The sequence below is a fragment of the Drosophila mauritiana genome, chromosome 2L (genome assembly GCF_004382145.1).
Source record: "Drosophila mauritiana strain mau12 chromosome 2L, ASM438214v1, whole genome shotgun sequence".
Classification (NCBI taxonomy): Eukaryota; Metazoa; Arthropoda; class Insecta; order Diptera; family Drosophilidae; genus Drosophila; species Drosophila mauritiana.
In genome coordinates, this window is record NC_046667.1 from 1,950,288 (window position 1) to 1,970,447 (window position 20,160).

Below are 20,160 nucleotides of genomic sequence, written 5' to 3' on the forward strand. Positions count from 1 at the left end.
TTTCCAAGTTGATTAATTTCGCACCACTGCATGGCAATTGTGTGCGTTCGTGTGTGCGTGTGAGAGAGTGAGTGCCATGGCACACGCTTCTTACCTGTCAAAAATTCCCGCATTTTTCGTTGGCTAACAAAGGCATTGCCACAAAGATACCACAAAAAGTTGCCAAAAAACACGTAACGAAATTTCCGCTATTTATTTGTGTGCTCTCGCCTGTTATGAATTAAGTGTCCTGCATGTGTGTGCGTTTCTGTCCGCTTTGTTGTTGCCCATCGCTTTGTCAGTCCTCGAAAATGTTACCTCACAAAATCACAAATTGCGGGATCAAAGGTGAAGGAGAGCGGAAGGGGCACACCGAAATAATAATGAAAATAACTTAAATCCATCAATGTGGCTGCATTTATTGACAACAAAGCAAAAAAGATGTTAAATTTTAATGAATTGCAGTCCAAAATGGATGTTGCTTCAAATATTGCAGGGTTTCCTATAAATACAATAGATCATAAAGGTTCGCAAGATATTAAACGATCATTGTGTTGCCGTAATTGACTTTAATTCAAAGAAAAATGCCTTGAGTTTTTTAAAAACATGTAACATCCAGTCATCCACCCAGTCTTTTAAAACATTATTTTTTCGATAATAATTTGATTCCATCATATTCTAGAATATTACCATTTTCTAACTAAGTAATATCAAACTCATTGATAATAACAAGCAACTTCACAATAACCAGTAATGTTTAAGATTTCGAGACAATAATATTCTTTCCTAAAAATTTAGAATTAATTTCAAAAGAAGATAAAAATTCAAATGCAAGAGACATTCACTGGGAAGCGCGTTCATGGCGGCTAACGGTCACCTCAGCCGATAGGCACGACCCTTGCCATTCGCCCCGAGCTAGATCAATGTTCCATCTCCAAAAAGACACGTAAAGCAACAAAAATAGAGAAAATCACTCCGCATAAAAGCAGCGAATTAATGAATTAAAAAGGACCCAAACTCGATAAGCACACACAATGGACGCTGGCGTGTGGTACCGCTCGCTGCCCCGCTTCACCCGCTACTGGCTGACGGCCACCGTGGTGCTGAGCATGCTTTGCCGCTTCGATGTGATACCCCTTCATTGGCTGCATCTGGACCGATCGGCCGTTTTCGGCAAGCTGCAGCTCTGGCGCTGCATGACGTCACTGTTCGTCTTTCCCATCTCGTCGAACACGGCCTTCCACTTCCTCATCAACTGCTTCTTCATCGTGCAGTACAGGTGAGTAGTCGGCCAGCCTGGCGCAGCATAGCAACTGGTTCGTTACGATTCCGATTCCTCATGCCCTGCAGCTCCAAACTGGAGAAGGATCAGTACAGCCGGAGTCCGGCTGATTACCTGTACCTGCTGATCGTGTCGGCGGTGCTGGCCAACATCGGAGGCATGATCTTCAACGTGTACTTCCTCATGGACATGTTGGTGCTGGCCATCACGTACATCTGGTGCCAGCTGAACAAGGACGTCACCGTGAGCTTCTGGTTCGGCACCAGGTTCAAGGCCATGTACCTTCCCTGGGTGCTGGCCGCCTTCGAGTTCATTTTCCACTTGTAAGTCGCGTCAGCTTATCCGCCTTATCTGCCAATTGTTATCGTATTGTAATCCCCTGTAGCTCGCTCGCCTCGCTGGTGGGCATATTCGTGGGACATGTGTACTACTTCTTCAAGTTCCAATACTCGCAGGATCTGGGCGGCACACCCCTGCTGGAAACGCCTCAGTTCTTGTAAGCATACCAGGATAACTAACTTGTAGTGCTAGTGGATATAACCCGCACTTCTTTTTCTAGGAAGCGCCTGGTGCCGGATGTTTCCGGCGGATTCGGCGGCTTCGGACTCCCACCGGAGAGCAGAGCACCACCCAGGCAGGCGCCCGAAAGTCCCTGGGGCCGGGGCATGACCTTGGGTAGCAACTGAACTCCAAGCTGATCCTCGAAACTCTAGACTAGACTAATTCCCCTTTTTACGGTTTGGTTTCCTCTATTTTCTAACCAAGCTCTTTACAAAGCTCGTACTTTTCCAACTATTTTTCGATTCTCTGGCGACAGCAATAAGTTAACATGTTAAGTGGCAGGATTGCATTGTGCATTGATGAAATTATATCAAAATATGTTTGTACATATACAACCATTAAAGAAGACAAAACAGAAGGCGGCGTTTCCCTTTGGCCAAAGCAAAACCAGTTCCTTTTGTTACATTTAAATTTATTTCGTTTAAAAGTTCTATGCTAAAAATTTTACAGCGACACGCATCGTTCAACAATATTTTGTATTACACTTTTCACTTCTCGTAGAGGGGGATTCCCTGTTTAGATGCTTCTTCCTTTTCCGTGTTTTGTTTTTGGACCTTGGTCGAAAGTTACAACGTTCCTCTTAAGATTTGGATTTACAAAATCGACGCATAAAATACTTAACATCTATAAATCGGTAATGAGTGTGTGTGTGGCATGGGTCTCCTTCCTTTCCAGATTAAACATGTGTGGTCCTTAGCCGAACTAGGTCTCTATACAAGTGTATATTTATATGTGGGTGCGATAGCAGGGGCTTGCATTTCGAAATTCATCAGATATTTACATGTTCGGGTTCGGATTGGGTCAACTAGGGTCTATAATCTCATACAATTAAGAATCTTTCAAGTTGAACATTTAAACAATTTCCTCGCTCTCTGCGTGCTGCTCGAATTCTTTTGTTTGTTTTGCTTAATTCTGCGCTAGTCTAGGCAACTAAATTAGGATGAAATTATGCTAGGTAAAGGGTGTGGTGAAGGGGAAAGGGGGTTTGGGGCGAAGTGTGGAATCTATTTACAAGCTATACAAATTAAGGTAGTCCGCAGAGGCAGCTGCCCTATTTACAGGAGGGAGGTGATCGACTCCGGGCTCCCAAGATTGCAGGCGGATGAAATGGGCGCGTAACTAAACTAAAACTAACACGAATTCCAGGGTATACTTTTCACTAAACGATACTATGTTTAGAACAGCGGTGGTTGTGTGATTTGGCAACTTAACTATTGCGAGCGATTAAACCAACAGGCATGTAGAGCTGCTTACGATAATCTTGCACTTTTCTCCAAGGCTGCGGGTTGCGATAATTAGAAATTAGTGGGAAAACCTTCGACATTCAAGCTAAACTACCAACTAAATCTAATTAAAACCGGGTCTGCTGTGTGTGTGCGTTCTCTCACTCGAATATCTCGAAATGGGGAGCGTTTAGGGTAACTTAATTGCTGATTGGACAGCTGCTCCCGTGCTGCTTCCTGTTCCTGCTCCCGCTCCAGCGCCCAGTGGATGCTCCAGGGGCGGATGCTTCTTTTGCTGCTGCTGCTGGGGGGATGTCGAGACGATGGCTGCCTTCAGCGTGGTGGTGGCCGTCTCTGGCGATATGTTGCTGGTGCTCTCAATCTCGATGGGCTGCTCCAGGTCCATGTCGACGTACTCGATGGCGCTGTCATCCTCCGGGTGCAGCTCAATTACTGGAAAGTAGGGCAAGAGTTAGGATTACAGAAGTCGCTTTGGTTCTTCACACAATATGCTGCAGTTCAAGGAGCCAGTTGATCTCCATCACATGCACATTAGCTACAGAGACTCACTGCTATTGTTCAGGTCCATGGTAGATGGCTGCTCACTGCGCTCCCCTGCCTCCTCCTCGGTGTCCTCGTCCTCCTCGATGATCACATCGTCCAGAGCCTGTTTCGAGGTCGTGCTGGCAGACTTGGTGGCTGCCTGATCCAGCTCCATCTCCCAGTCGGTGGCATTGAACACGACCAGTGGCGAGTTCTTCACCGACGCCTGATTCAGCTCCGCAGCGGTGCCGTTGTCTGCCACAATGATGGGCATGTTTATAATATCGATGGGCGTGTCCTCCGTGATGAGTTGGTTGGCTTTGGGCTTGGTGCCGCCTGAGGGATTGGGAGATGACCCGGCACTGGCTGGCGTGGTGCTCGCCCCGATGACCAGCACATTGGACTTGGGCTTCGTGGCCAGGGTGAGTGTCCGCATGCCACTCGCCGCACTCGCTGGCAGGAAGACCAGATTGTTCTTACCACCGCCCGCAGTGGCGAAGGTCAGCGTGGTCGGCTTGCTGCCCAAACCTGGCTGCTTGGCACTGGCCGTCAAGCCGGATATGGTCGTCGTGGTGGTGGTGGGACTGCTGCTTCCGCTACTGGCGCTTCCTGTCGCCGGCTGGAGTATCTTTTGTATGCTGATCCTCTGCTCCCTCGCCGGCTGCTTTGTGGGCGATACAGTGGTGGTGGTGGTGGTCACAACTCCTCCCGCCGCAGACACCGCAGTGCTGCTTGCGTTATTGAACTTGTGAATAATGCTTCCGGCTGGCAGCTTACCCGGCTGCAGAAATAGCTTCCCGTTGGGCGAGCAAATCTTTATGTTCCGCAGCGCACTGCTGGGTACCTGTTTAATAGTGGCTGCTCCGCCCGAGCTACTGGTTAGTTTGATATTCCCTAGTATCTGAGGCCCAGCCCCTGCTCCACCGATTCCTGTTGCTCCGGCGGCACCAATAACGGCTGCGCCGCCTGCAGCAACGCTGGCTCCTTTGATTGGCGGCGTTACTTTCGCTCTGAAGAGATTCGCCGGCATGGTGGTGCCGGCTGAGGGCAGCGGAGTGATCAATGTGTTGTTTAAACTACTAGCTGGTATATTCTTGATGATGTTGACGGTGGAGGCGCTGCTTAAGGGAGTGACCCTGGAGTCCTTAAGCGGCGACAAGGGACCGCCTATGGGTTCCGTGTACGGAAGCAGGCGAACCGCCGAACTGGGCAAGGTCTTGGGCTTGGCATCGCCCTCAAGGATGTTGAACTTCTTGGGCGTTGTCTTGGCGCCCGGTGGCAGGAGCGTGGAGTTTGCGGAACTGGTGGGCGAGGCCACGGCTGCTCTCAGCTTGCCGCCCATCGACGGAGCTGGGATCTTCTGAACACTGATTATCTGCGGCGCCAATGGAAGATTCGCGGTGGAAATGGGAGTGGGCGTAGTGACCGCAGAGGACATCGCATCCGCATGTCGTTCCTCCGCCACAAACTTCTTGGTGGGCGAGCCTTGACCCGGTGTGGACACCTGCACGGGTGACGCCTGCAACTTCTCCTTAAACACTATGGGAGAGTTGGTGAATCCGCGAGAGCCTGGCGTTGTGGGGGATCCAATTTCGGCGGAGGGCATACCACTTTGTGGCCCATAGATCATAGGTTTTATGGTCTTCAGAGGCTTCAGCGTGACCAGTGGCCTCGGCTCATTTAGGATGGTATATGGAGGAGCGGCTGTGGACGCGGGCGTGGGAGGATTGGATGCTGCCAGCGTCTTGAGCGCCTCATCCAGCACATACTCCACGTGCGGCTGCACCACCATGTGATTGGGCACCGTCTCCTGCGACTGCATTAATACTTTCTGTTGCTGGTGTTGCTGCAACTTCTGTTGCTGCTGCTGTTGCAGTTGCTTCTGCGCTCGTCTGCCGCTCTTGGCAGGTGCGGCACTTCGCTTAGCTGTCGAAGTGTCTATACCGGAGCTGGGCATGTTCCTGCCGCCCAAGGGACTGCCCGACTGCGCGGAGGGTGAACCCAGTCTGTTGGCAAGATTCCGTTTGCTGGTCAGTCGCTGCTTGTGCTTCATCTGCTGCTGGTAGAAGTAGCGCTGCTGTAGGGTCCGAGCAGTCAGCCGCTTCTCTGGCAGCACGGGATCTGCCTCCTCCATGCCGGGATTCGAGAGTGGATTCAGCTGCTGTGACTGCTGCTGCTGCGAAGCCGGCAGATGCGGCTGCTGCGGATGTGGTTGCTGCATGTGCCGCTTCTTGTTCGGCTTGCCGTCCATTCCGCTATCGTTCTCCTTGCGCTTCTGCGTCATTTTCTTCACCTCGTTGGGCAGATCGGGAACTTTGAACTGAAGGAAGGAAGAATTGATTTCAATTTTTGGATTTTTTCATTAGTCAACTTGTGTTACTATTCCTGAAAGCAGACACTCTAGAAATCAAATATCCTTATAAATATAAATATTTACATATTTATTTGTGCTGTTATATAATCCAATTCAAAATCCAATTTGAACGGCACGGAAAGTTCACCCTCTATCGATAACAGCTGGACGCCAACAGAATGTTAAGTCCAGTTAACAGATACTCACAGTTTTCTGTTACTGGCGGTTTAAGTTAAATAGCTGATGATTACCAGAGATATATCAACAAATAAGCGAAAAACGATTGGGAAACTAAAAAGGTGACAACGAAAGTGTAAAATGGTATGCAAAGCGGAGGAAATCGAACTGTTTTAATTTTCCCGCCTTTTTGACATTCTGATTGGAACTCCACAATCTAATTGGACTGTTTTTAGTGGCTGATTTTTATTTTCATTTGAAATCATGATTTTCTTTTTATATTCTTCTGAGGATTCCAATCATTTTCGTTTATATTCAATGGGTGATTGGCGCTGGGCAACTTTTTAGCAGCGCCCAAAAGCAGCCACCCACTTGTTTTCATGGCAGGTACAGTCTGCACATTCGCTATCCTCAAGCGAGTGGAAACTACACAGCTGGGATTATGTAACTCACCGGCTCCGACATGATCACCATGGCGGTGTCCTGGGTCCTGGCACCACGCGGATATTTCAGGCTCATCAGCGAGGCCTGCTCCACGAGGGCTTCTCCAAAATAGACCGCCGTTTCGGCCGGAGCAGCCAATTTGGCGTTTTCCTCGCAGGCTTTGGCTGCCAGGTCATTGGCAACGATGCTCAGCGCAGTTTGTGGACTAATCCTGGGAAGAAGAGGATAGAGGCGTCGTCCCTCGCGCGACCACTCCTGCCAGGTGTTGGGCCCACAAACACTACAAGGGCAGTACAGATACACAGGGGATTAGTATGTAGTATGCACTGGAGTATCTCACTGGGAATCTCACTTTTCCGCTATGGTGCAGAGCTGCTCGTCGTTGGCCGCCCTCCGCACTTCCGCCCTGTGGCGTTCCTGGTTAATGTGGAACTGCTGGCGCAGCTCCTCCAGCAGTTTCGCCTTCGTTTCACTGAGGGCTCCTTGGGCGCGAAAAACGCTCACTACATGCGAATAGGACTCGAGTTCTGGTGGGCACAAAAACAGAGACAACAGGAAGAAAGTGCTTTAGTCGCCTGCACTCCACTCGTCGGCCGATCCTCAAGAACTCCCGAGGATGGGACTGAATTTCGTTGACCACTCAGCTCTCACCCAGTCGACGCAGCATGCCTCGGCACTCGTCCCGCGACAATTCCAGCGTTTGCGGCCACATCCCGACTTTCCCGTGATTTACGTCCTTGGCCGTCGGCGATCCCGTGCTTTTCCGGTTGCTTGAGCTTTGGCCAACGCAGGATTAGGTCGCTAATTCAAAAAATACGGATAAATGGTTTGCTATTCCTAATAAAATAAAGCAATAAGAATATCGAACTATCGATGGGCGATAGGCCGCTGCGGTCACACTGCGGCCAGGAGGAAATAAAGGTATTAAACTATCGCAGGTGGCTAGGCAGCGATAGATCGGATGGAAAAGAACATATTTAATCAAAACTAAAACTAAACATATAAATAATTAAAGTGCTAACCAAGTAGTTGCTAAGCCAACCAATAGCAAGAGTGATTTTATGAACGCAGCTACATAGAGAGGTGAGCTATTTCGAACACCTACAGTTTTTATATATTTTCAATTTCCATATATTTTCAATGATTAGCTCTGGATACATTTTCATATTTTATAAAATGTAAATACACGCTTTAAAATTCCCGCCTAGCACTGGAATATTTCCAGTGGAAGTGCACATAGGACCGTTCGATGGTTAATCGATAAATACCCGCTGCAATGTTTACTTCGCTTATCCAAAAATTTTCACCAATTCGAAAGTGTGAAACGATCTCAGGCACAGACATTCATGAAAAGAAAAGCTAAGACCGTGCCGATCCAGTCAAACAGCCGAATGAAAAGGAAGGCTAAAATGTACATAGCCGGCCTGGCCGGCTTGGGCCTCATAGTTTTGGTATCGATCTACAAATGTACTAGTGGCGAAGCTCGCCAGGCGGAAAGCGAGCAGTGCTTCTTCTGTGACTTCGCCCACCGCCGCCAAGGACCGCCGCCCATCCTGGAGGTGGAGACGGACGAGTATGTGATCTTCAAGGACAAGTACCCGGCTGCCAGGCACCACTATCTGGCGATTCCCAAGGAGCACTTCGACAGCCTGAAAGCCCTTAACAAATCCCACGTAGGATTGGGTAAGCCACGTTACGCATAGCTCGTAACCGTACTAATGCCAATTTTCTACGCACCCAGTGCGGCGAATGGAGCAGGGCATGATGGAATTCCTGCGATCGCAGAACGTGGATCCCAAGGAGGCGATTGTGGGCTTCCACTTGCCGCCGTTTATCTCGGTTCGCCACCTCCATCTGCACGGCATTTTCCCGCCTGCCGACATGAGTTTCGGAAACAAGATCAGCTTTATGCCCTCATTCTGGTTCAAAAAGGTAAGGGTCGTCGCATAGCTCACTATTCACTTACTTACATTGCCTTCTTTCAGTCCAATGATGCGATTCGGGACTTGGAGGACCGGGAACTGTGATATGGGCTTAGTTGCGGGAGAGGTGCAATTTAAAATTAAGAGTTTTCTCATTACTGTCTAAAGTTTCAACCATCTGTGTCAACCCAGTGAGAACCAAGACCGTCAAAATGTACAAAGATATGTAATTGATATTTACAATTTATTATAAATTAGGGCTTACCCTATTAACTGCATTGTGCGTTTTAAACTTGGGTTCAATGCACTATACCCTGTAATTCGAGGGTATAGAATGTCCCACCGATATACAAAGATATCGATTTAGCGAGACTAGCCGTGCCATCACTAAAAGCAGTTGCCATTCACTGGGAAGCGCAAAAATGGTCTAAAATTGAAATGTTTCTCAATTTTCCGACATTTTCCGGGCTCCAAAACACTGCTGGAAAATGTTGTTCCGCTCAGCGAAAAGCAAGTTCGACGCCGGCGACGTGATGCGTCGAATGAAGCGCCTGGCGGAGGGCACGATCTCCTCGTACCGCCGCCTGTTCCTTCTGCTCCTCTGTGTCTGTGTGGTCTTCTATATGATTCCGCCGATCTTTCGCTATATCTTCCTTAGTGCTCCTGAACAGAAGGGTGAGTAGAGCGCCTTTAAAGTCCTGGACTAACCCCCGCCCCATGCAGATCCCCACAGCATGTGCATGGACGACCGGCTGACGCCCTTCATCCTCCAGAACTTTGAATTCGATGCCAATATCCGTCACGTGTCACCAGCGAAAATGCCTGGTGAACGCGATTTCACGCCCTACGTCGGCAACGGCTACCTGGGACTGGAGATCGCACACGACGCCTTCTTGAACATCAAGAATGGCAGGGCTATGCAGCTGCCTATTCGCTTTCAGCCGGTGGTCTCCGTTTCGGGAGGATCCGCATCTGGCGGCGAAAAGGAAGCCACTGTCGTCGAGTATCTGACGGGAATGGTGCATCGATTCCAATGCTTTGCCGGTTACTTCGTTTCGTACACCTACTACGCCCATCGCACTCAGCCGAATATCTTCATGCAGGAGCTGCAGATCACAAACACCAGGAACCTCTTGGAGGACATAGAACTGATCATGCCACGCGTCAATCTGCAGAAGCTCACCAGGCGAACAGTGCCGCTCAGTGAACCCGTCTCCGTGGGAGTGTTCACCTACACAGAGTTGGAGGTGCTCTCGGGCATAGTCCAGCTTCAGACAGAAAATCCCAGTAAATCCATTGTTATAAGCATAGTGAAGCCGCAGATGGACTCCAAGCTGCAGCTTAGAAAGCGCGGCACAGTGCGAATTGTGTATCCCACAGCAGTGCAGTACTCAAAACCAGTGGCGGAGGAAAAAATCGGTGGTACAAGCGAGACCATAGAGCAGCAGGCCACTCAGGCGATGGCCAAGCTGCTTCAAAAGCTTGGCTCCAAGCCCTCAAACCCAGGATCCTTGAACAGTGTAAACATCTATCGCCAGGAGCACATTGACGTTTGGACTGATTTGTGGGCCACTGGCTTTACGATAAGCACCTCCAAGGCGGAGAACAGCTTGAACGGCGACCGCATCAATGCCACGATGTATGCAGTTCTCTCCCAGGTGCGCAGCTTCGAGTTCGAGGAGACGGGTGGCTCTAAAAAGGAGGATATAGCAAAGGCGCTAACCTACGCCGAAGGCTGCTACGATTCGTATCACACTCTGCAGGCGGAGAATCTTTGGCGCGAGATGTCTAGTCTTCAGCAGCTTAACTCCCTGGTTACATCGTGGATGCTAACGCTGGAGAAGCAGGGCTGCCACAATCTCATCCGAGCAGGTGCTTCGGGAGTCATCCAAGCCATGGTCCTGAGCTTCGGCAGCTTTCGTTTCAGCAATCAGCATCTGGAGTGCAATATCCATCCGAAGTTTCTGCACAGGGACTTCCACTTCAGGCGCCTCAATTACGGCAACAAAACCCATGTCAACGTCACCATCATTGTGGATGATGACAACAAGGCGGTGATCAACATCGCGCTTGATCGTTCAGACAGGAGCTACTACGCTTGCGATGGCGGCTGCCTGGATGAGCCCGTGCTGCTCACGTAATTTTAACCCACATATAATCCTTTGGGAACATATTGAAATTGTATCACTTTGCAGGCAAAACCGACGACAATTCCCAGTCAAACTGACTGAACCCCTAACAGCAATATTATACATAACCGAGGACAAGCAGCACATGGAAGAGCTGCACCATGCCATCCACGTGAAGGAAGTGGTCGAGGGTGAGAAGGTTCACTGGGGAATCATATTCAAGTTGACTTATTATGTAAATATTTCATTCAGCTCCCGCACATGAGCAGCATTTGATCGCACTGCATCGACATGGCCACCAACTGGGTGGATTGCCCACGCTCTTCTGGGTTTCCGTGTGTGCAATAATCATAGTATTCCACATATTCCTGTGCAAGCTCATTATCAAGGAGTACTGCGAGCCGAGCGATAAGTTAAGATATCGTTATAACAAACCGTGATCCTAGTTGTATATAAAAATCGGATGCTAGTAAAATATGATTATCTAAATGCGAACACCAAGTTCTTCTACATTTGCTACATCTGTTCATTTTCTATAAAAAATACGTATCGTATTTACTAACATTTTAAATGCTTTATTTTTTAAAAGGCAGATCATTTAGCTTATATACAGAGATATGGATAGAGAGTGTGCAAAATGCATTGGTTTATCTAGACTTCGGAATTTCGTTGGTGCTAGAAAATTCGTACAAGTGCCGGATTAAAAGGTACTACTGAAACTCCATCTCTACTTCAATCTCCACTGGTCCTCCTTACTTGGTAACCTTGTGTATGCTCTCAGCCAGGTACTCGACATTCTTGCTGGTGACTCCCGCCATCGAAACACGTCCATCGTTGGTGAGATAGACGCTGTGATCCTTGATCAGCTTCTGCACCTGCTCCGGCTTCAGGCCCGTGAAGCAGAACATGCCGATCTGGTTGACAATGTGGTCCCAGTTCTGGCTGGATCCCAGCTTAATAAGATTGTTCTTGAGCTGGGCGCGCACATCGATGATGCGGTCAGCCATCAGCTTCACATCCTTCAGCCACTGGGCGCGCAAATCCTCGTTGTTGAGGATCTCGGCGGCAATACGAGCTCCGTGCACCGGGGGATTGGAGTACAGACCTCGGATCAGGATCTTCACTTGAGACATCACGCGAGCAGCCTCCTCCTCGTCGGAGCACACCACGGTGAAGGCGCCAGCGCGCTCACCATACAATCCCATGTTCTTGGCGAAACTCTGGGCCAGGCAGAAGTCGTGGCCATCGGCCTCGAAGGTGCGGACCGCCTGGGCGTCGCGGTCAATGTCTCCGGTGGCGAAGCCCTGGTAGGCCATGTCGATGAAGGGATACAGATTGCGTTTCTTGACCAGCGCAGAGATCTCACGCCACTGCTCCAGACTGGGATCCACTCCAGTGGGGTTGTGGGCGCAGGCGTGCAGAAGAACAATGCTCTTCTCTGGGATTTTCTAGAAAAGGCATTAAACAATGGGTAAGCACATCAAAGAACATCAATCAGTGGCAAAGTAAATCCTCACCTTCAGATCCTCGATCAGTCCGCTGAAGTCCAGGGCACAGGTGTCCTTGTCGTAGTAGCGGTATCGGTTCACAGGCAGACCGGCGTGCTCGAAAATGGGCACATGGTTGCCCCACGATGGCGACGGGATGTAGATCTCGCGGTTGCCCTTCCAGAATTTGGCCAGGAAGGCGGCTCCGATGCGCAGAGCTCCAGTTCCACTGATGGACTGGGCGGTCACGTTGTGTTTGGCTGCCAGACGCTTGGATCCCTATAATAAAGGAGTACTTATCAATATTTAAGACATTCTTCAGTCATAAGGGATATAATTACCTTGCCCAATGCCAGCTCGATGGCCTTGTTGTAGAACTCGGGAATGCCGATGATTGTGGCGTACTCCTTGTCCAGATTACGGCTCAGCACTCTCTTCTCGGCCTGGTAATTAACAATAACTATGTTTCAAAAATGGGTTTAGTTTAAACTTGATCTCAACTCACCTCCCGAACACTGGGGAGCACGAAGGGCTGGGTGTTGTCATCGCGATAGGCGCCAGCGCCCAAGTTGATCTTCTTGGGGTTGGTGTCCTTCTTGAAGGCTTCCGTGACGCCCAAGATGGCATCGGGTGGGCCCATCTGCACCTCGGAGAACCATGTTGATCTAGAATAATAGTGATATATTAATCTTTGCATCACAATATCCATCGCGTATCTATTAAACATCCTTATATCTGCCACACTTGCCAAGCGATTTCTATTGCCGGTCAACCTTTAACCCTAGAATGCCCGTGAACGCCCCACGAAGTCCTTATCTGGTTTAAATTTAATTGGTAGATTATGAAACTGCTTAGTGGGTTATCTCATCCACGTCTGGCCACTTGTGGCTTTCATTTATCATTTCGCTTTCATGACTAAAGTTTGAAAGTCATCTAAAGGTTTTCTTGGATTTCGCCCCCACTGTTAACACCTCGTACCCCCAACGACATGGGGGTCTTAAATAGCCCCTTCTTATCAGCTGTAAACATGTTATTATGGGAAATCGGTCGGCGATTACAAAGTATACAATATAGATCCATTTAAGCCTACGTCAGCGATAAGCTCGATGATTGTTTGCTGACGTAGCCGGCATCCGATTCTCCTGCTCGATATTCAGAGCAGCAATAAATCGTGGAAGTTATCAAACTTAATTAAACTCTTTCAATTAAGCGCCACCTGTCTTTCGATCTGATTGTTTGATTTCCGGAAGGAACCTTACGACTTCGATAAAACAAACCGCCCACAAGCCAAGGAGCTCCATAAAATGGAAATCAGAGCACGCGACAGAAGCGTGATATGACCACGTATACCCTACACTCTGTTCGCTCGGCACATCCGCTCTCCCGGGTCGTTGGACCACACATGCACAATGTCCTTCAGCGTCATAATAATGGTTCTACTCATAACTAAAAATTAACTTAAACTTGCGATTTTGATGTAGAAAAATACTATTTGAGGTTTTTTTCACAGTTGATTTCGTACAAATTGAAATATTTTGTAGTTCGAATTATTTATTTATTCCTAACCACTAAAACAAAAAATAAATAATTCAAGAACGTTGAAGTGAAGTGATTTAAGCTCATTTGGGCACCTGTTTTCTACCAACCCATCCGTCATGCGGTTTCAAAAAGTTCCCTCAAGTGGAATGAAATTGGCAAAAAATAGCATGGAGCGTCACAAAATTGGCTTTAAAAATAAATACAGATACGTCCGTTGGCCAATCAGTCTATATAGTATAGTAGAGGGCCCGGTACATATGCAAATATTAGTCGACGAGATAAAAACAGCTGGAAACAGCGGAAATAATTGTTTTAGATTTGCGCAGAGCGAAAGATGATGAAATAAAAGGCCCCTGTGCTGATATAACAATAAATCCGTATAACAGATTTAATATAGTGATAAAACTGGAGAACGAGCCCGCAAGGAGAAACAAATTATGCAGTGCTGGGGAAAACAAACACAAATGTGTCACTGCAGCTCGACCGGCAACTGCAATGACCTTGGCAAATGACACCGCTGCATCTGCAACGTGCTCGGCGGCCTGCCGTCTCTTTCCAGCACTCACGCCGGCGGCTGGGAGCCCTCTCTCCGTCCCGCTTACTCACTTGCAGCGGAGGGCGGCGGGCGCCAATCGGTTGCTGATCAACAAACCGCGCTTACAGATCTGCGACATTGTAAATGCACTTAGTGGTTGTACTATGCTTTAAGTTAATAACAATTGGAAACTGCAATAAACGTTGCCAATCGCCGCCGGCCTCTAGAGAATACTAAAGCCAAAAGCGGCAAGCGCAAAAGGTCGTGAGCTGAAGCTTTTGCCGGTCTGCATTCGATATTTATCGCGTGGGTGAAAGCTCGCCAGTGCTCCCCTTTCAGCATTTTTCTAACCGAACTTTGGCTTCTGTGCTAAAAATGCTTGTGTTAAGAAAAACAATCTAAGATCTATTTAATGTATGGATTTTTTACTCAATATTTGGAAAAATTTACATTTTGTAAGCTTATCATGGTAATAGCTTTAATTTTGATAATATGCTCCAGTATTTCAGTATTCCAGCACATGCCCATAAGTAGACAATAAAATATATATCCTCGGCGATCTGCATTAATTAATATATAGTAGATAGGAAACAATATATTTTCTTTTCTAAAATAACTATATTTTATAATTGTTATATAAGCTATTATGTATATAATATAAATTCCCTTCAAGCGATAGTTTGCAGCACCCCCGTCAATCGGCGGAGAAAGCTTTCTTCTGAGTCGCCGCGCGCAGCTGTTTGCCGTTCATAAGAAAGCTTTGAGTTGTCTTCGGACTCTCTCCAGATTTAGTAGATTCGTAGCGCTGTGAAGAGGCAGAAAGAGGCGAAAGCCAGCGGAAAAGCCACCCGATACGTTCACCTTGTAATTCAATTAAGTGGAGGAAAATGCTGAGGTACGCGGTAATTGCCTGTGCTGCACTGGTGGCCTTCGCGGGAGCCCTGGAGTTCAGCGATTGCGGATCGAAGACGGGCAAGTTCACCCGGGTGGGCATCGAGGGCTGCGACACCACCAAGGCGGAGTGCATTCTCAAGAGAAACACAACGGTCAGCTTCTCCATCGACTTCGCCCTGGCCGAGGAGGCAACGGCGGTGAAGACGGTCGTCCACGGCAAGGTCCTGGGCATCGAGATGCCCTTCCCGTTGTCCAATCCCGATGCCTGTGTGGACAGCGGTCTGAAGTGCCCGCTGGAGAAGGGCGAGTCGTACCGCTACACGGCCACCCTGCCGGTGTTGAGATCCTACCCCAAGGTGTCGGTGCTGGTCAAGTGGGAGCTGCAGGACCAGGACGGAGCGGACATCATCTGCGTCGAGATTCCCGCTAAAATTCAGTAGGCAGCCACCCCCTAAATTAACCTCGAAATACTGGGGAGAGCGCGCTGAGCACTCCTGATTTCCCTCTCCATTGTAATCTAATTTAAAATAAATAATATTACACTTAAATCAGTAGTTTTTTTGAACTCGAAATCTTCAAGCCCAGCGTGACTTAAAATATTAGTAATCCAAGTATTTTATGTGACAACTGCAAACTAAGCTTTTCTCAGATATTACTTTTATTACAGTTGTAGTTAGCATGTAGAATGACTAATCTGCTAAATGATCTGCAATCTCTGAGCGGAAGCCTCAAGTTCAGAATTTTCTCTCTTTTTGTAATCTAATTTGATATAATCTTTAGTGCCGCTCTTTTTGTGGGCCTTTTATTGTTATTTCCTTTTATTTGCTTTGATTGCCTCTTCCGCTTTGCTGAAAATGAGGGAAAGAAATGGATGAACAACAAACAATTCGATCGACCCTCGAACACAAAAAGTGATTACTCTACTGCTTTCTTTGTGCTTACGATAAGTTGATATCAGTGGGTTAATTTCAGTGCACTGAGAAAAACATACATATTTTACTATGGGCGCATGAGGCAGTGATATCATACGCTCATATGTGATTCATAATTCTGAAATATGGACTGAACGCCTTGATTGCATGGATTCCATTGGTTGGGAAATGCAAGATGACCATGCGATACTATTGCAATTCTGAAACTTGACCCGATGGCTTATCTTCTCGGCCTCCTGTTAGTCAACCACATTGATATCCCAGCTCTTGGGACGACTTCTCACCGACATGGCGTTGATAATGAGCCAGCTGCTCTATCGGAATCGAAAACAATGCTCGTTAGTGTTTTGGTTTCGATTACGGTCTAAAGTTCGCATTCGGATTCGTATTCGCATTCGCATTCGCATTCTCGTTTTCTGCTCTCCGTTCTTCCGAACAAAGAATAGCCTGATAAGACGCCAAAAACAACTGAAACATCGCAGAAATAGGCGAAGGGTGGTAGTGGGTGGCAGCAGCTAAAGGCAAGTAAAAACACAAATCAACTGCAGCAGAGCTTTCCATTTCGTTTTCTCAATTTCCATTCCTTTTTCAGCCAAAACACACTCACACACACACACACACACTCGCTCGAATTCTCGGGCCATATGGCCATATGCAAATAATGCAGGCGGGTGGTAAAGCGAGGGGGGGGGGGGGCGGTTATAAGAGGTTGGTGGGTGGTGCATCAGATAGAATTATCCGCAGTGCGCTAGCACGGGGATATTTAAGCAAAGAAATCGCTTTATTACATTCACTTTGCGCCACGAATCGCTTGAAATGCAATTCCGCCAGTGATTCGGTGTCGGATTTGGGTTTTCTTTTCGAGAGTTCATTTTTTGTGGCCTTAAAGACAGTTTGATCCGACTTGTGTGCATTTGAAAATGGTCGCATAACTTGGGGATTCGTCAACATTGTTGGCAACTCTTAAATAAGATATAACAATAGAGCTACTAAAATAACAACCATCCTCTAAATATCCCCTTTAAGCTTTGATAATAGCACCAATTTTATGAAAAACTAGTCACTTGATCGGACTTTTATATGGCCACATAATCCAGAATCCTAGGCAGTGACTTTAGCTTTCACCTTCCGGTTTCCGGACTTCTGCGAGTCAGTTTTGCGAGGAAGGAGTCCGCTGGCTGCGATGTTTCACTTGATTTACATATGAATCCGCATAAAGCACGGCAGTCCGAAACTGCAAAGGAATGTGGGCCAAGCCCCCAGTCCATCCTCTTAACCCGCCGACGCCGCGCTCTCGCTTCCCCCTTAACCCATCTGTAGACACAGCTGACGTTTAAAAACTTGACACAACGCTGCATGCAAAAGTGGGGGGTTGAAATGGGGATGGGGTTGGGGTTGGGGGCCAGGAGGCGGTGGAGTGAAGGAGGCGGTGGGGAAATAAAAATGGGAAATGAAAAGAAATGTAGGCGGATGTGGGCACACTAAAAAAAACAGCATACTGCAGCAAAAGATGAACGGAGAGTTGGGAATTCTTTAAACTATTTTTAAATGACATATGAAAATGACCATTGAAACATAAAGTTACTAAATGTTTAAAGAATCAAAACCCTTTTTTCTTGATTTGCTGGCTCGGCATTAATATGTTATTATTTAAATGGGTCATGTGGATGGGCGCACTGCTATTGTTTAATTTTATTTTCTGTGCATTCTGGTATCTCTGCTTCTGGCCGCATATCGTATGAGTTAACCCACTAGGCGCCACGCCCCTTCCCCCAAAATCCGCCCCCTTGTAAGCCGCTGTGTCTGCACAGAATTTCTTGCATAAATAGCAGCATGTGCGGAGATCTCTCTTTGTCCGTGGACAAAAATGAAAATGGAAACGAGAATAAAAGAATAAAAATAAAAATATAAACATTCCTGCACTCGCTGCATTTAAAAGTAAAATGCAACTTCCGCCCCAATCGAATGTTAATGTTATATGAACAATTTTCGCTGCCATGCGGTTGGCCGTTGTAAATAAATTCCAGAACTCCGGTTCTGGTCGTGTCATTTTTTGGTCACTGCACAAAGCGAGTTCCTTGCATTTAATTCCGTTAATTACGAGGCTCCACTTTAAGAGGGGGCACAAGTGTCCCCCTTCTCTGCCGCTGACAGTCCGCCCAACTTTGAGTTTATTTTTGGTTTTCATTATGTTTTCATATTTTTCGCAGTTCGCACTCCGAAGTGCTTCTAGTGGTGTCTAAAAACTTTAAATTCGTGTGGGCAAAATGGCTTGATTAATTGTTAAAGTTTGGGCATTGTTTGTGGCACATGTCGTTGCTGCACTATGACGCTAATAATTAGGGTGAATTTGTTGTGTATTTTACCATGACATAAGGACTTTAAACTGATTGGATGCGCTTGCTAGGGAAATATGTTCCAATACAATTGAAGTTCGTTTATTGCTGGATCTAGAAAGGATTCTATCCTCTCCATTTCATCTGAATCTTAACCAAGCATTGAAATTTTTGGAAGGATTCTGCACACTTATCAGCGTCCTTGATGGAGTCGCAGTTGTGATTTTCCTTTGCAACTTTCTCCTTCACTTTCTGCAGCGTGTTGGTTCGCTCGAACATGCAGTTTATGAAGCACATGACGTTGTGGGTTATCTTCTTCAAGCGGTAGCTCATTAAAAGGTCAAGTGCCTCCTTCTTAATAACATGGTTTTCCTTGGCACACTCGCCGGCAATTTTAACTTCTTCCGGCTGTGGAAAATGCCAAATTTATAACCTATTTATTATACCATATTTGCGATTACCTCCTTAGTGGCCGAAACTGAGAGGCCGAGCAGCAGTACAAAAGCCAGCAACAATTGCATCTCGAAGATCGTTTTTGTTTGCAGCGTACAGATATCCCAACTCCACCTTATATAGATTCATTATTCACGCTTTTTAAGGATTATTAACGCTCTACTACCAATACAATTAATTTCTAATGCCCGAAGTGGTTATTAAAAGTCTTAAAATTTCCATATAGAGTGCCACTGCCTTTGCGGTTACCAATCAAAGTGGCACGCATGCACTTTTAATGACTTTCCAGCTCGGCGGCACTTTTAATCCCTTGTTACTTTTAACAGTTGCACATTTTTTGTGCTCCTGCTGCGGTTTTTGCATTTAAAATAAATCCCATTTGCTGTCAGAGGGAGCTGCAGTTATCTTAATTATTTGCATATGGCTGGCATTCGTTGTTAACAACATGGAAACACATTGAATGCCATAACTACGGCCAAATGGCCAAAAAGTGTAGCCGGGCATGGGTTTGCCATGAGCTGTCAATTCTTCAGCGGCTTTTTTCTTGTCCCGCTGCCAGCTGAACCGTGCAAAAAATCGCAACAGGAACAATCTGCAGTCCTGACGCTGACAGTTATGATATGGCAGGACATGAGGACACAAAGGATGGCGCTGGCAAAAAATTGAAATTGCATTGCATTGCAATTAATCAAATGGCGAAACAGATAGCTTAATTTGTTTACCCCCTGCCCCGCATCAGAAGCCGACTCCATTGTCCGTTGCGTGTCCGTTGGATGTCCGTCTTTTGTCCGCCGACGTCATTAGCATCGTGATTACCTCTACATTTTTAATGCGTTTTCATTTGTTTGCCCACATGTGCAAATTATCCTGGAACGCCACCCATTTCGCCGCAATGAGCGCGATTAAAAACAAATTAATTTTAAATTAATTTTTCGACAAACAAAGGGTGCAGGGAGTGAGCCTTAAAGATTCAGAATTGAAATTCATGGGCTCAAAGGCTTACAAATTTTAAGAGCGCCAATGATAAGGTTGCATTTTGTAGATTGTTTTTATGATCAAGAGATTAAGTGACTTACCGTATCGATTTAAATGAATGAGCATTAAATGAAACGAAGTACCTGCCTTTGGTGCAAAAGGATGCGTTTGGGTAATTATAACGTACATGATATGAAAGCTGGATTGCATTTCAGCCAGGGCGAAAGATGTAAGCCCACTTCACCGCTTTAATGATAAAGCTGTTTGAACAGGCTTCGCTTGTAAGGGAAACGCGCTACTCATTAACATTTCGGATTTTTCGAACATTTTCCGCTCCGCATATTAAGTGGGAAGTCAAACTGCATTTAAACTTTGTATCAAAATAAAATATTGAAT

At 46.9% G+C, this 20,160-nt stretch overlaps 7 protein-coding genes across 8 annotated transcripts; 4 read left to right on the top strand and 3 right to left on the bottom strand.

The window, feature by feature from the left end:
- Positions 1–892: 892 nt before the first annotated feature.
- On the top strand, positions 893–2,209 carry LOC117138900 (derlin-1). Its single transcript, XM_033300975.1, has 4 exons — positions 893–1,258; positions 1,330–1,584; positions 1,647–1,757; positions 1,821–2,209. Exons 1-4 carry the CDS (start codon positions 1,014–1,016, stop codon positions 1,945–1,947), a joined length of 738 nt encoding a protein of 245 aa, XP_033156866.1. The 5' UTR covers positions 893–1,013; the 3' UTR covers positions 1,948–2,209.
- An 8-nt stretch (positions 2,210–2,217) lies between these two features.
- On the bottom strand, positions 2,218–7,431 carry LOC117138884 (BRCA2-interacting transcriptional repressor EMSY). The gene is made up of 5 exons (XM_033300974.1): positions 7,214–7,431; positions 6,915–7,089; positions 6,572–6,842; positions 3,616–5,908; positions 2,218–3,498 (listed from the first exon to the last, which is right to left on the bottom strand). Exons 1-5 carry the CDS (start codon positions 7,272–7,274, stop codon positions 3,236–3,238), a joined length of 3,063 nt encoding a protein of 1,020 aa, XP_033156865.1. The 5' UTR covers positions 7,275–7,431; the 3' UTR covers positions 2,218–3,235.
- Positions 7,432–7,779: 348 nt separating this feature from the next.
- Positions 7,780–8,756, top strand: LOC117136115 (histidine triad nucleotide-binding protein 3). The gene is made up of 3 exons (XM_033296815.1): positions 7,780–8,245; positions 8,304–8,494; positions 8,548–8,756. Exons 1-3 carry the CDS (start codon positions 7,909–7,911, stop codon positions 8,587–8,589), a joined length of 570 nt encoding a protein of 189 aa, XP_033152706.1. The 5' UTR covers positions 7,780–7,908; the 3' UTR covers positions 8,590–8,756.
- Positions 8,757–8,870: 114 nt separating this feature from the next.
- On the top strand, positions 8,871–11,114 carry LOC117136096 (uncharacterized protein KIAA2013 homolog). The gene is made up of 4 exons (XM_033296782.1): positions 8,871–9,159; positions 9,208–10,621; positions 10,680–10,804; positions 10,866–11,114. The coding sequence occupies exons 1-4, from the start codon at positions 8,973–8,975 to the stop codon at positions 11,051–11,053; spliced, it is 1,914 nt and encodes a 637-aa protein (XP_033152673.1). The 5' UTR covers positions 8,871–8,972; the 3' UTR covers positions 11,054–11,114.
- A 51-nt stretch (positions 11,115–11,165) lies between these two features.
- Positions 11,166–14,413, bottom strand: LOC117136101 (aspartate aminotransferase, mitochondrial). 2 transcript variants are annotated; one of them, XM_033296805.1, is made up of 5 exons: positions 14,246–14,413; positions 12,606–12,765; positions 12,442–12,543; positions 12,131–12,379; positions 11,166–12,061 (listed from the first exon to the last, which is right to left on the bottom strand). In XM_033296805.1, exons 1-5 carry the CDS (start codon positions 14,311–14,313, stop codon positions 11,366–11,368), a joined length of 1,275 nt encoding a protein of 424 aa, XP_033152696.1. In that variant the 5' UTR covers positions 14,314–14,413; the 3' UTR covers positions 11,166–11,365. The 2 variants fall into 2 exon arrangements, with proteins under 2 accessions (XP_033152696.1, XP_033152688.1); XM_033296797.1 differs by lacking the exon at positions 14,246–14,413 and adding an exon at positions 13,456–13,559.
- A 534-nt stretch (positions 14,414–14,947) lies between these two features.
- On the top strand, positions 14,948–15,616 carry LOC117136122 (NPC intracellular cholesterol transporter 2 homolog a). The gene has a single exon (XM_033296827.1). It carries the CDS (start codon positions 15,062–15,064, stop codon positions 15,506–15,508), a length of 447 nt encoding a protein of 148 aa, XP_033152718.1. The 5' UTR covers positions 14,948–15,061; the 3' UTR covers positions 15,509–15,616.
- A 2,796-nt stretch (positions 15,617–18,412) lies between these two features.
- LOC117136133 (general odorant-binding protein 56d) lies at positions 18,413–18,874 on the bottom strand. The gene is made up of 2 exons (XM_033296839.1): positions 18,798–18,874; positions 18,413–18,744 (listed from the first exon to the last, which is right to left on the bottom strand). The coding sequence occupies exons 1-2, from the start codon at positions 18,855–18,857 to the stop codon at positions 18,463–18,465; spliced, it is 342 nt and encodes a 113-aa protein (XP_033152730.1). The 5' UTR covers positions 18,858–18,874; the 3' UTR covers positions 18,413–18,462.
- Positions 18,875–20,160: the final 1,286 nt, after the last annotated feature.